This window comes from Tamandua tetradactyla, chromosome 1 (assembly GCF_023851605.1).
Source record: "Tamandua tetradactyla isolate mTamTet1 chromosome 1, mTamTet1.pri, whole genome shotgun sequence".
In the NCBI taxonomy this organism is placed as follows: Eukaryota; Metazoa; Chordata; class Mammalia; order Pilosa; family Myrmecophagidae; genus Tamandua; species Tamandua tetradactyla.
In genome coordinates this window covers 20,339,599-20,353,736 of record NC_135327.1, presented here as the reverse complement: position 1 = coordinate 20,353,736, position 14,138 = coordinate 20,339,599, and the positions used below count along the sequence as shown (strand labels likewise).

At 46.7% G+C, this 14,138-nt stretch overlaps 1 protein-coding gene and 1 long non-coding RNA gene across 7 annotated transcripts in view; one reads left to right on the top strand and one right to left on the bottom strand.

Moving 5' to 3' along the window:
- DNMT3B (DNA methyltransferase 3 beta) overlaps positions 1 to 11,123 on the top strand; it is a 31,781-nt gene extending 20,658 nt beyond the window's left edge. For 2 of the 6 annotated variants that reach the window (XM_077111438.1, XM_077111452.1), the window contains 10 exons: positions 265 to 377; positions 870 to 1,053; positions 1,648 to 1,732; positions 2,385 to 2,530; positions 2,848 to 2,938; positions 3,263 to 3,411; positions 3,854 to 3,939; positions 6,671 to 6,740; positions 7,480 to 7,598; positions 9,486 to 11,123. In XM_077111438.1, the coding sequence (XP_076967553.1) occupies positions 265 to 377; positions 870 to 1,053; positions 1,648 to 1,732; positions 2,385 to 2,530; positions 2,848 to 2,938; positions 3,263 to 3,411; positions 3,854 to 3,939; positions 6,671 to 6,740; positions 7,480 to 7,598; positions 9,486 to 9,627 (1,185 nt within the window). In that variant the 3' untranslated portion in view covers positions 9,628 to 11,123. The remainder of the gene's footprint in view (positions 1 to 264; positions 378 to 869; positions 1,054 to 1,647; positions 1,733 to 2,384; positions 2,531 to 2,847; positions 2,939 to 3,262; positions 3,412 to 3,853; positions 3,940 to 6,670; positions 6,741 to 7,479; positions 7,599 to 9,485) is intronic. The other 4 variants (XM_077111480.1, XM_077111461.1, XM_077111445.1 and 1 more) reach the window with 2 other exon arrangements.
- The window catches only part of LOC143642740 (uncharacterized), a 35,750-nt gene that overhangs the window by 16,218 nt on the left and 5,394 nt on the right, over positions 1 to 14,138 (bottom strand). The gene's annotated exons all lie outside the window — the stretch shown is intronic.

Here is a 14,138-nt window from a genome sequence, read left to right as displayed (position 1 = left end):
CCTTATCCCTTTTTCATGCCTTCCTTCCACTTCCCAGTCAAAGCACCTGTCAACATTAGAGAAGGCTCTGTAGCCCTCCCCGGGCTCTTCCTCTGTAGGGGTGGTGCTGAGGACAGTTCTTAGCGTCCATCACAGAAGGCTCACAGCCTGTGGTCCCTGTCTCTGACACCAGTTCGCCAGGGACGTGATCTATAAGGCCTCAGGCAGCAAGTGAGGGGGGCTTGATAATAGTCCCTGGTCTCCACCTTTGTCTCTGGCTGCCAGGATCGCTTCCTTGAGCTGTTCTACATGTATGACGATGACGGCTACCAGTCCTACTGCACCGTGTGCTGCGAGGGCCGCGAGCTGCTCCTCTGCAGTAACACGAGCTGCTGTCGGTGAGAGTGTGTGGGCCCCAAGGCTACCAAGTTGAAACTGGGATTCCACGGCCCACAGGTCGTCTTTCTGAGCCCTGTTTGATGGAACCCCGGCATGGGAGTTAGGACCTGGAAGCAGGGCCCAGAGGCAGGCAGAGGATCCATATTGTGCCTGGCTGTGGTTCTCATGGCCGTAAAGTCAGATAAGGTTTGGCGCACTATACGCATGTCCATGGGCCTAAAAGGAGGAAGTGCTGGAGGGTCAGGGCAGCCTTGGTTGGAGATTCGCCTGACGTCTGTACGAATTGGGGTTTGGGGTAGAGATCATCTCTGTAAGGGCATCAGCAGGGGTGGACAGCTCGGGGATGTGCAAGGAAAGAAGTTAGTGCTTTTCACATTCCGCAGGACCTTTGGGATGTGGGAAGAAGCACCCGGAGTCCCCCAGTGTTCTAGGCAATAGGTCACTATCTTCCTGGCATGATCATGAACATTCTCCCCTGTCCCTGGATGCAGGTGCTTCTGTGTGGAGTGCTTGGAGGTGCTGGTGGGGGCAGGCACGGCCGCAGACGCCAAGCTGCAGGAGCCCTGGAGCTGCTACATGTGTGTGCCGCAGCGCTGCCACGGCGTCCTGCGGCGCAGGAAGGACTGGAACACGCGCCTGCAGGCCTTCTTCACCAGCGACATGGGGCATGAATACGTAAGCCCTGGGCGGTTTTCCCAGAACCACAGACAAGCTCAGGGCTTCAGTGGTGTGCTCTGAAAGCAAACGTTAATGCAAATAAAGATGCATTATATGGCTGCACATCTCAGCCTCAAAGGTTGGAGAGACTTGGCTAAATGACAACAGTACCTGTGTATAGTTCTTCCCTTCTTTTTGGGCCTTCCTCACTTGTATGGATTTTCAAGGCTTGGTGAAGAAATGGTTGTAGAACCAAGTCGTGATTAGTAGAGCTGAAGAAGAAAGGTGACTTCTGCGCTCCATTTTTCAGTTCCTAGAGGGAGGCTCCAGGACATTTTTGTCTAGCCCATGAGAATGACCAGGGATAATACAGGTTTCTCAAATGTGCATCTATGTCAAAGTCATCTGTGTTCCATTGCTAAGGCTCTTCTGTGCGGAATGTAGGGCTGACAGGTTACCTGTGTTCTCTGGCCCCTCCCCATTGCAGCTTCCGGTAGGGTCGCAGCTGAGAAGTTTCAGAACAGGGTTTGAGTCTGTGTAGGAACAGCCCTTCCTACAGGGGTAGCCTCACATTCCTGCTGCCTGACCTCCAAAAGCCCTCTTTCCTGGCAGGAAGCTCCCAAGTTGTACCCTGCGGTTCCTGCTGCCCGAAGGCGGCCCATCCGAGTCTTGTCCCTGTTTGATGGAATTGCAACCGGTGAGTTTGGAGTTCCCCTGGGAAGGGGCTGCTGTCCCCCTGCTGCTTGATGGGGTGTCACGGTGGTTACATTCTTGTGAGAAAGTCCTAGGGCCTTGTCCAGATGCCTGTATGCTGCCAATGCCTGTATCTCCGTGGTTCTGGCTCCTTTGTTTTTACCTTCTTACCCACCTGCCACATTTTTGATCCTTTGTAAAAGGACGCAACTCATCCTAGGCATGAGTCACAGTCATTTCTACAAGGAATGACTCATAGTAGGAATGAAACTATTTCCCCCCAAACCTTGGGGTTTTTTCCTCCAGCGTTTTGCTCTTCCAATCCTGGGTGCAGTCATGACTGGCCACGTGACTGTTGGTGTGTCACCGTATGGGTGGATGCTGGACGTGTTGGGGCATTGTCTCTGTTTTAAGGGATCCTGCCAGGGGGCTCTACAAGTTGTCACATGAATTTTTTCATGGTGTCCCACAATCCAGAGAGCCTGCCCTGCACCTGAGGGCAGTTTCCTTGCTGGCGGCAGTTGCTCCCTGGGTCACTGCTAAGTGGCTGCAATTACGGGCCTGGTGTGATCCAGGGAGGGGCCCAGGCAGGACAACCCTGAGTAATCCTATTCCTCAGTGCATTTTCTGTCCTGTGCTTCCCCACTCCCCAAAAGGGTACTTGGTTCTGAAAGAACTGGGCATCAAAGTAGAGAAGTATGTCGCCTCTGAAGTGTGCGAAGAGTCCATTGCTGTTGGAACCGTGAAACACGAGGGGAACATCAAATACGTGAATGACGTGCGGAACATCACAAAGAGAAATGTGAGGGCCCCACACCCCGGCTTGCCTCCGCTCTGGGAGCTCTACACTATCCACTCCGTCCTCTTCCCCACCCTACCCCCGGAGATCCCCCATAATGCTCCCATCCCACTTCCAAGTTCTTGCAGTAAGAGCCATGACTTAGGTCTTGGCATCAGGGACATTAGGTTTTCTGGGGCCAGAAATGGAATTGAGGGACTAAAGTGACCGAGCCACATTTTGGAGCAGGTGTTCTCTGAGAGGGTTTTCTAGGTGACACGAAATCTGGGTTTTCCATCCTCACCCCACCCATGCCCTGAGGCTTTATTTTTCTCTCTCAGATTGAAGAATGGGGCCCGTTTGATTTGGTGATTGGTGGCAGCCCGTGCAATGATCTTTCAAATGTGAACCCTGCCAGGAAAGGCCTATATGGTGAGCACCCCTGGTCTCTGGTGACCCAAGAGTCCCCCATGTCACCTGTGTACTGGCCCACATGGTCTTAGCAGGAACTGTGGGCTTCTGACCAGCCTTGGAGTCAATAGCTCAATCTGCCCTCTTGCCAATCCTCAGCACCCTGAAGGAAAGGGTCTAAGAACCATGGATGTCTTTCCAGTCCTTCCGGAGGACAGACCTGGAGGCGCTGGTATAAAAGCAGGTTGACCATTAGGAACCTGTTGGTTTGCTAGGGTGCCTTAGGAATATGGAGAGTTGTGCCAAGGGGATTCAACCCTGCTGTGCTTTCTTTCTCAATCTTAGAGGGCACAGGCCGCCTCTTCTTTGAGTTCTACCACCTGCTGAATTATGCGCGCCCCAAGGAGGGAGATAACCGGCCCTTCTTCTGGATGTTTGAGAATGTTGTAGCCATGAAGGTTGGGGACAAGAGGGACATCTCACGGTTCTTGGAGGTGAGAGGGGACAAATGGGGATGACTGTCATTTACTGCTGCCAAAAACATTACAACTTAAATTCTTGGAGGATCTAGTTTTCACTGTGTGTGAACCTGGCAGATAGGTACTAAGAGATAGTCTCCATATTGCATTTCCACAACGAGGACCTTGATGAAGCCAAATTTCTATCTCAGGAAGCTTTGACCACCTCTGTGTAGCACGTTCTGTAATCTGGTGCATCTCAGGGTATATATACCCTCTCTCAACCTGCAGCTTGATCTGGTCTCCATCAACATGGGAGCACTAGCTGTGTCTTCCAGCCAGTCCATGATGGCAATTGGTCTGTCCCCTAGCTGGTAGGGGCCATCTGTCTACACTCAGGGGATGTCACCTGCCCAGTTCCAGCTCCACTCTGCTATCTGTATTCCACCAGCTTTCCTTTTCTTTCTTCTCCTTGCAGTGTAATCCTGTGATGATCGATGCTATCAAAGTGTCTGCTGCTCACAGGGCCCGCTACTTCTGGGGCAACCTGCCTGGGATGAACAGGTAACAAGGGGATCTGAGTGGGGCAGCCAAGTCACAATGAAGGTAGCAAATGGTGTCAGACCTGAATGCAGAGCCACGTCCAAGCCTTCTCAAGAGTTGGGTCTGAGGGATGGTCAGCATCCACCTGGAAATGTAGCCCACATTCCTCAGATCTGACATTGTTCACGTTCTGTACGTGGCCTGGTTCTTAAAAGCCCCTTGCAGGCTGAGTGCCTAATCCCCAGCTCAAGACCTCAGGAGGCTCTCTTGAGAGTTGTTTGTTGATGCTGCTATGCACTGTCTCCTCCCAGCTGTAGTAGGGATACCCCCTGGGAAGTAGTTGACTACTGAAGTGACACTAGTCCTATGGTGACCAACCTAGCAAAGCTGAGGTGATAAACGAGCTCAAAGCCCATGGATTCCTTGGCTTATTTAACCAAGACTTTTCCAATGCTTTTTCACATATGAAAGATATTGAAAGTCACAAGGCAAGTGGCTTTACTGAGGACTTATGAAGAACATTCTGCTAATTAAGATTCAAGATGTGATAGTAAAGCAACACCCTAGACTGGGAAATAAATTTAAAATTTCCTCCTTTGGAAGGAAGTAATAGAAGCTTCAAAACTTTCTGGCATTTAGAAAGAGTGTGGACAGAGGTGGAGAGGCTGCTGAAATAGCTTGGTGCATTTATTTGTGTTGGATATCTTGCATTTCTACTTAGCTAACCAGCCAGTCAAATAGTGCAGTATCTGGCTGGATTTAAATGGACTTCTTCACTCAACAGACTTGCTCCATGCCAGGCACTGTTGTATATGCTGTTGGTACAGTGGTGGACAAAGCAGACAGAAGTCTTTGCCCTCATAGAGTTGCTACTGGGGTTTGGGGAGACTGTAAATGATGTCAAGCCTTTAGCTGGGGGGAGGGGTTGTGCATTATTGGAAGAGTTGATTGGAAAGATCTCTCATTCAGCAGGTGTCTCAATGAAGGGATCAAGCCATATAGTTAGGAAAAGAACAGAAGGAAGAGGGAAAGGACTAGGTGGTAGGGCATTCACAGCCCAGCTCAGAGAATAGTGCTTGTGGAGTGGTTGGGAGAGAAGGGTAGAGAGCTCAGCGGAACGTGGTGAAATTGTGTGGGACCAGTGGTCATGGCACCACTTAAATATTTGGCATGGGAAGTCATGGGAGGTTTTAAGTAGATAGGATTCATGGTAGTTTCTAGATGTGGATTAGCAGGGACAAGGGCAGAAGTGAGGAGAACTGTAAGCAGGCTGTGTTGTTTAAACAAGGGATGAATGATTACTGTTATGGTCCAGTAGGTACCATGATGTGAGTGGTGGCCCCAGTATGAGAGTCCTGTGGACTTAGCGAAGTGAGCAGTCAGATTCAAGATATATTGATGATAGAGCTTGTAGGATTTGCTGTGTATCAGATGTGGGGTATGAGGGTTCCAGGATGGGTGTATCCAAGCATTGAGCAAGCATCACTCACCCAAATACAGCCTTCACAAGAAAAAACTTTGGCTTGTTTAGATCTTAATCCTAGAATTTGCAAAAGTTGGGGCTCTCGTTTGGAGGTTCCATAGGTCTCTCAGCTCTCTTAGGTCCATAGAAGGCGGGTGTGTGTGTGTGTGTGTGTGTGTGTGTATTGGGTGTCATTTGCAACTTGGACCTCATCTTGGATGAAAGGAATCTTTGACAATCTAGGGACGGGTTTTGTGTGGTTCCATGCCCCTCTTATGAGCTGTTCCGTACTCATGTCTGGCTTCTTTTTTCTTATTTTTTTGGTATGGGCAGGCTCTGGGAATCGAACCCAGGTCTCTGGCACGGCAGGCGAGAATTCTGCCACTGAGCCACCGTTGTACCACCCCCCGGCTTCTTTTTGATGGTCTTGAAATTGCTTACACAGGGGTTGGTGTGGTGTTCGATTCAAAAGGATGACATTTCTGAATTGGATGTGGGGATTTGGGAATTCATTCTTAATCTGATAGATTAAAATGCACTAATGACTCTATTTCCCACGATCAAGAAGGCACTGAGTATCCATGCAGTGAATGGCAATAGAGATGCAAAATTTCATCATTGGATTTTATCTCATCTGTGCATTTGGACTTCTTGCCAGTTTTCTGCTCTGGAACTATGCAACCTCTTCAGTTTCAGTTTCTGTTTGCCTTGCTCTATTTGCTTCTGCATTTGCAAAATAGATTTCAGTGGTGAGGGTTGAAAGTGTCTTTGTGTTGGCCACTTCCTGTCTGTCCTACCTGTACCCACCTTCATTCCTTAGGCTGTATCCCAAGCTATAATAGCTACCAAAATATCATGGATTTGATATACAAGTTATATCAAGGAGATCCACAAAGATCTAACTCCTTTTAAAAAGTAAACATGTATCTCAGAGAGGTGACTCAAAGTTACCCAGCCAGTGAGCACTGGGGCTGGGACCAGATTCTATTCTAATGAGCTACTGTCATTATTCTCTCCTTAACGGAAGCCTGGCTTGGATGAGTGTTACAAGTCATAAAGCATTGCCTTCTGGATATTGGATTGCCCAAGGGGCAAGGCTATCCACTGGCTTGGGCATACAGGCTTGTGCCCAGACCAACATCGTTTTTATCCTGTGTTTGTGGCAATGTCCTGCAGTGGCAAGTTTACTGCCAGTACACTCTCCTTGCAACTTAGGCCCCCACTCCCACCTTGGGAAGAGCCTGGCCCCTTTACAGATGATAGAAAGTAATGGGTTTTGGCTGTTCCCAGGCCTGTGATAGCATCAAAGAATGATAAACTCGAGCTGCAGGACTGCTTGGAATTCAGTAGGACAGCAAAGGTAAGATGTGCTCACAAATGTGCTGCGGCCCTCCGGGAAATGCACTTGGTGACCTTCAAGTGGGGACTTGATGACCTTGGCTGTCTAATTTTTTCCTGCTCCTCTCTCCATGGGCCTCCCTGGTGCTGGGCCTCTTTCCCTAGATAATATGTCCCTCCTCCAGTCCCATCTAGTACAGAGAAGTAGGAGAGGTTCTCGATAAACACTGAGAATTGGCAAGTAGGCTTTAATTTTAATTCTAGACACAGAGACTCATGAGATAATTTCAGCTTATCCTCCCAGGAAGAACAAAGTAATTTGTGTTTTTGTAAAGCAAAAGAAACAAAACTATAATTAATAGATAATTATATTAAAATCTCCATAAACCAAATTTTCAATATTTGAGTCAAGCTACATTTCATTTGTTCAAACTCCAGTTGACCACTCTATCTGGGTGGTTTTAACTTTTTACATAGCCTTCCTTTATCAGTAACTCTAGTGTCTTCTTGGTACCCACGTGATCTTTCATGGTCACATTTTTATCTCATTCTCTCTGAGGCTGGTCCTTGCTGTTTATTAACTTTGTTTTTGGGAAGCACAAAATGTTCCTGTCCTTTTCTCACTCCCTCTGCGAGAGCCCAGCCCTGCCATCCTCTCTCCCATACCTGTGCTCCCTCCCTCTATTTTCCCTTGGGGCTTCTCAGCCTTTACTAAGAACCCTGCAGTGGTGCTTATCCCATGCTATTGTTTTATTCTCCAGTTAAAGAAAGTACAGACAATAACCACCAAGTCGAACTCGATCAAACAGGGGAAAAATCAACTTTTCCCCGTTGTCATGAATGGCAAAGAAGATGTTTTGTGGTGCACTGAGCTAGAAAGGTGAGCAAGGCCGTCCACGGAGAGGGGACAGTACAGATAGGACAGAAAGGGGAACAGCATGTGGCCATCTGCAACAATGGGCAGGTGCTTTCCTTAATTCTTGATCTCACTGACCTATGTTTGCGAAGTGGAAGTAATAAATACCTCTTCAGAGTCAGTCCTTATTTCCTGTCTGAAATGGCAGGAGAAATAATCTGAAACATGAAGTCATTCGGCAGCACCATCTGTCTGTGTTGGCTACACTGCCCTGGCATCTGCCTGCCCCAACTTGCTGGGGCATCAGTGTGTCAGAGGAGTAAGCCAAAGAGAATTCCCCAGACATGCCCCACTGCTCTTTCTTGAAGTATTTCTTCTGTTAAGTTCCGTTCTGCAGCTGAGTCCTGCTTCTCAGTCCATCTTCTCCCTGTTTCCTTTGTTTGGTTTATGTATTTTGATTCAAAGAACCAGTTTTAGTTCTTTTAACCTATTCTGGTTCCAATTTTTTTTCTTTCATGCCTTTTTCATGTTCGTTTTTTTTTTATTACAAATGAAGTTGTCTTACAATTTTGTTTTACAAATTTACCATTTTGACTGTCCTAAAGACTGATGTTGGCTGTATTCTAGATATTTCAGTTCTATAACTGATTTTATTTCATCTTAATAGCTTTCTTAGTATAAAAGTACATTTTGGTTGAAAGAAAAGCCGGTGGGTCACCTTGCCCAACTATTAAGGCTGTGGATTATTCTGCATCTTGAGACCCAAATCTACCATGCTGGGCTGGACCTGTGACATTGTGGTTGGTGCAAATGGCCAGTTCATTATGAAGATGCTAAAGTAAAGCCATAGCCAGGCCACAGATGTTGCATCTTTGGCAAGTTTCTTACTCCGTTCTGCCATTGGCCCATTGGTATGATTTCAGTATTTGGATTGTAAACCTTAAGTAAGACCGAGGTTCAGTGTCTATAGCCTTTGTACCAGGCTCTGGTAGAATCCCATAGAGGTGGCACTTGGTAAATTTGGTTGCTCTCTGCCTAAAGCACAGCTTGGCTCTTAATCCAGCAAACTGGGTTTGAAGAGTGACAGGAAAACTCTTGAGTTGAGGAAAATTCTTGAGTATATCCAGGGTGAATTACCTGGGCATCTGATGTTTGAAAACCTGGTCCCATTTTTGTTGAGTGCCTTTTCTTAAGGAAGTTGCTTAACTTCTCCCTTCATTGTGTTCTTTATTTTATTTTTGTAGGCTTTATTTTTTAGAGCACTTGAAGGTTTATGAAAAATTTTGTAGGAAGTAGAAATACCTCCCCAAGTTTTCCCTATTAATATTTTGCATTAGTGTGACTTGTTACAATTGAAGAACCAACATTATTGTAATTATTGACTAAAGTTCATAATTTATATTAGGGTTCACTCTGTACAGGTTTTTTTGGTAATTTTTATTTTAACTGCTTTCAGGTATACAATTCAGTGGTGTTAATTACATTTACAAAGCAGTGCTACCATTACCCTCATCCGCTTACTCAAACTTCCACCACTGTATTTTGAAAACAGATAAACATCTGGCTTGCTGGCCAGTGATATATTCATTCAGGAGAGGCCCACTGAGCACCAACTGTATTCCACAGGCACTGCAAGCACTGGGGGAACAAAGCAAGTGCCCTCAGAATATGCCTTAATTGTGTGATCATTTGTGGTCAAGTGAGTGGGGGGAATTGACCTCTGGGCATTGGGTTGGGGGTTGGTCAAAAAAGGGCTCATGTGAAGCCTCAGTGGGCCTTGTGGAAGGGAAGGGGACACATCCAGGCATGGCAGGAAGCTGCTACAACCACGGTGAAGATTTGCAGAGCCTCCAAGCAGGCTGGAGTTGGCCTTGCTAACTCCCTGTCTTTTTTACTCTGGTGCCCTCCCAGGATCTTTGGCTTTCCTGTCCACTATACGGATGTGTCCAACATGAGCCGTGGTGCCCGCCAGAAGCTGCTTGGGAGGTCCTGGAGCGTCCCCGTCATCCGACACCTCTTCGCCCCCCTCAAGGACTACTTTGCCTGTGAATAGTGGCTACCCAGGCGTGCTGGGGGCACCGCTGAGAGGGGCCAGAGCCAGAACTCAGGAGTGGGGTCCCTCAGGAGGGGGGATCCCTGGGCTCTGGCCGTCCTTAGCCTAGCTGTATGTGGTCACCATGCATACCTCAGTTTCCCCCACTTGCTCTGTGGGAGCACAACCACCCAACCCTTTCTCTTGCAGGGGGAGGTTTGTGTTGCCAGCACCTCCCAGGCCCCCTCATTGTGCACAGTTCAGACCAGGCCGCTCATATTGGCCAAACACGGTGCTCATTTTTTCTCCTGAAACTTTAAAACTTGAAGTATACGTAGTAAGATTGCTTTGTTTTTTTCCCTCCTGGATTTACCACTCAGAGAAATGATGGCTGAGATACCAAAACCACAGTGCCCAACAGCTCTCCAATACTCAGGTTAATGCTGAAAACCCACCCGAGACAGTTATTGCCAAGACTTTAATTTGTTTTAATGTCTGCTGCTCTACGTTTACAGGAGTGTGCAGTTGGTAGACATGTAGCTAAGGGAGATTTTAAAGGCCCAGGATGTTTTTTGTCTCTAGGGCTAGCCGAAGGTGAAAATGATGTGTATATGTATGTCTCTTAATTTTACCTGGCACATTCCCCTTGCCTCTTTATAAGGGCAGAGTCTGCTCTTGGGGGACTGTTTAGAATATTTTCCACAATGATGACGATATCAGCAGGGATGATGTTGTCATCACATTCAGGGCTTTTTTTCCCCCACTCACCCAAGGGCAGGGCCACCCTTAGTAAATCCCTCCCAGTGACTGCAATAGCTCCCTGGGGAGCTCAGGAAGTGGTGGGCCAAGTTAAAAGCTGCCATGTATTATGTAGTGTGGCTTCTCTATCTCTATCCCCATGTGAGGGGAGTGAAGGAGGGAGCTTAGGTAAGAACTCCTCTCCCAAAAGATGCACAACCCCCCCCAAATCCTCCTACTCAGGCACAGGTCCCCAGATTAGAAGTATGTCACCCCAACCAACTCCTCATCCCTTTTCTATACTCAGAAGCAGTGACAGCCAGGGGCTGAAGCACATTCCTCGCGCTTTACCCTCATCTAAGAGATGGCAGGGAAAAACTGCAATAAAAGCCCGAGCCTCCCTCCAGAGATTTTTAAATCCTTTTTTATTCCATAAGTCGTTTTTTAAAGGAATGGGAGGTCGGACAAGGTGCATTTCAGAAATGCTGTCGTAATGGTTTTTAACGCCTTTTACTCTTCTTACTGGTGCTATTTTGTAGAGTAAGGAACAAGGTTGACAAGATTTTTTTTTAAATACTCTTTTATTTTAATCTCAGACTCCTATTTTTATGTTTAACAGTTTCATAAATTTTTTTTTTTTTATAACTGGAGCCACGTAACAAGTATGGGGAAAAAACTGTGCCTTGTCTCAACAGTTTTGCTAATATTTAGGCTGAAAGATGACAGATGCCTAGAGTTTACCTTATGTTTAATTAAAATCAGTATTTCTCTATGACAGCCTGGTGTCCCTTTTGTTCTTCTTGTTAGATGAGTAGGGCATGCAGGGCATGGTCCAGGTGTAAGGTTCAACAAGCACAGAGTGGGAAAAGTACGTTACACAGAGCCTGTCCTATTGCACACAAGCAGGGGCCCTTAGATTTCAGCATCCAGAGCACAGATTTCTGGACTCCTGGATTTTCGGATTCAATAAGGCTGAGTTGGGGTCGCTTTTTCCAGGGGCCACACTGGGATAGTGAATGGGTTTCCACGGGTTCCAAGTTATTGAAGGTGGCTGGCACGGTTGAATTCATTTAAAGGCCAGATGTCTGGAACATTTATATCTCTTGGGTAGCTAATCAAACAGCCCGAGTTAAGAATCCCAGGGCTGCTTCCCGCAGCTCCCAGTTGTCAGTGTGCACATCAGCCAGTGAGAGGACTGTCTGAATGGGTCCATGGTTTTACCCTGGCTACCAGCATCCTAGCCTCCCTGGGTCAATTCTCTTTCTAATGGAGTGGAACAATTTTACATATTAAATGCCTAACAACAGGTCCTTCTATGGACCTGTTGCCCTTCTAAGCCTAACATGGCAGCTCCCTCTGTTTCATTTTATACTTTACTGAGGGCTACCTATCAACACACCAGTGGTCTTGGTGTAATCCTAATCTCACTACCAGCCTTTGGATGGGGAAAGGGAGCCAAGGGAGATCTCAGGACACTAAAGACGGTGGTGCATGCAGAGGGAGGAAAATGTGCAAGCAGATGTCTTGTGTGTCATTGAAGCACCTGCGTAAATTGGGCAAACTGAGTTATAAATGACCATCTGAACAGCTCAAGGTGAAGTTCCTAAAGTTTCCCATGCAGGAGGTTTTGTACCTTTCTTAACTGGGGGTTGGGGGATGGGGATGGAGAGTGAAAGGATAAGGCACTCAGCTGTTAATAGAAAGGTGCAGCTGGGTAAAGCAGTGCAGGTGAGCATTGTCATGGCAAAAAGTTGGCATTAGCAACCTGGGCCTGTGCTCCTTCCTCTGAGAATAGAGACCCCAGGGGCCTTGTCTACTTAAGTCATGTTAAGTACAGTGCTTCACCTAAATGCCAAAGCAGGATGAAGCAAGATAAACAGCCCCGACCTCGGAACCACAAGAAAGGAGATGGACTAGCCCTCCAGGTGAGGAGCCTTGGGCTTCCTTGCCCATTAGTGTTGCAGGCTGGCATGAAACCTTGGAGGGGCTGTGGGGGCAATTCCTCATGGAGAAAGGCGATTCCTTAAGATGGGGACCAGTCTCAAATGTGAGTGATACTGGGTTCAGTGGCAAGGGGAGAATGCAATGAACATTCTGATCTGGGGGAAGGAGCTGGGCATTTGTCTCAAAGGGAGGGCTTTCCTGAAGTCATCTTCCAGTTGCCTGGGTTTGTGTCTGGCATCTGGTACATAGTTGCCATGTATTTTGGGCAGGTGACTTAACCTCTTGGAGTTTTTAATCTCATCTAAAAGGTGAAGATAATACCTACTTCTTAGGGCTCCTGCAAGAGGACAAGGGCATAATCTGGGCAAATGCTTGGCCTGTTGCCTGGTAGGCAGTAAGTCTTTCTTCCAAGTTAGATGCTGTTCTAGTTTGCTAGCTGCCAGAATGCAACATACCAGAAATGGAATGGCTTTAGAAAGGGGGAATTTAATAAGTTGCTAGTTTACAGTTGTAGGGATGAGAAAATGTCCCAATTAAACCAGGTCTATAGAAATGTCCAATCTAAGGCATCCAGGGTAAGACACCTTGGTTCAAGAAGGCCGATGAAGTTCAGGGTCTCTCTCTCAAGTGGAAGGGCACATGGTGAATACAGTCAGGGTTCCTCTGTCATCTGGAAGGGCACATGGTGAACACAGTGTCATCTGCTAGCTTCTTCTCCTGGGTTCCTGTTTCAGGAAACTCCCCAGGAGGCATTTTCCTTCTTTATCTCCAAAGGTCACTGGCTGGTGGACTCTGCTTCTTGTGGCATGCTGTTCTCTGCACTCTCTGAATCTCTTTCATTCTTCAAAATGTTTCTTTTTTTATAGGACTCCAGAAACTTATCAAGACCCACCCAAATGGGTGGAGGACATGTCAACACCTAATCCAATTTAACAACCAGTCTTGATTAAATCACATCTCCAGGCAGATGATCTGATTACAATTTCAAACATACAGTGTTGTAATAGGGATTATTCTGCCTTTACGAAATGGGATTTTGATTAAAACATGGCTTTTCTAGGGTCTATATATCCTTTCAAACCAGCACAGATGCCATATTTAATAATTTAATACTCAGTTAATAACATTAGTTAATACAGTGTTAATGAGCATGACCACTGGATGCTGGTAATAGTAATACTCAATATAAATGTTTTAATAATTGCCCCAAAATGGAAGGGTAGAGTAAGACGCACCAAATGTTGCACAGCAGCTGGGCAGACTGGGGCTAGTTGCAGCAGCTATGACAAGTGGTGTTGTGTCCCTCACCGCCCCCCACCCCCCTCCATGTGCTGGGAACCTGTTAGGGAGAGTGGATGGCGGTGGCTTTGGTATCAGAGGCCTTGTGCGCAAGGGATCTTGTTTGGAGCTGCAGGAACTGGCCTCTGGGCAGTCCCATGGCTGCAGTTTGAAGTTCACTACTTCATCTCTTTGCAACTGGGATACAGTTTTCCTCCCTAACTTCCTCCCAGCCATATTTCCTCTTATTCCTTTTTCCCTTTGTTCTTTCCCTTTTTCTTTCCTCTCTTCCTTATTTCCTTCCATTTAAATTTATTGATTTTTAAAAAAAAACTCTACAAATAATTTCAGTCTTACAGAAAGTTGCAAGAATGGGACAAAGACTTCTCAAATACACATCATCCAGATTTCTCAAATGTTAACATTTGCTACATTTACTTTGCCATCTAATTTTTCTTCTGAACCATTTGAGAGTAAGTTGCATGTGATACATAATTACAGTACATTTATCACCAGGAAATAGTCAATTCTTTCATTAAGTCTACAGGCCTTATTTAAATTTTGCCTGTTGC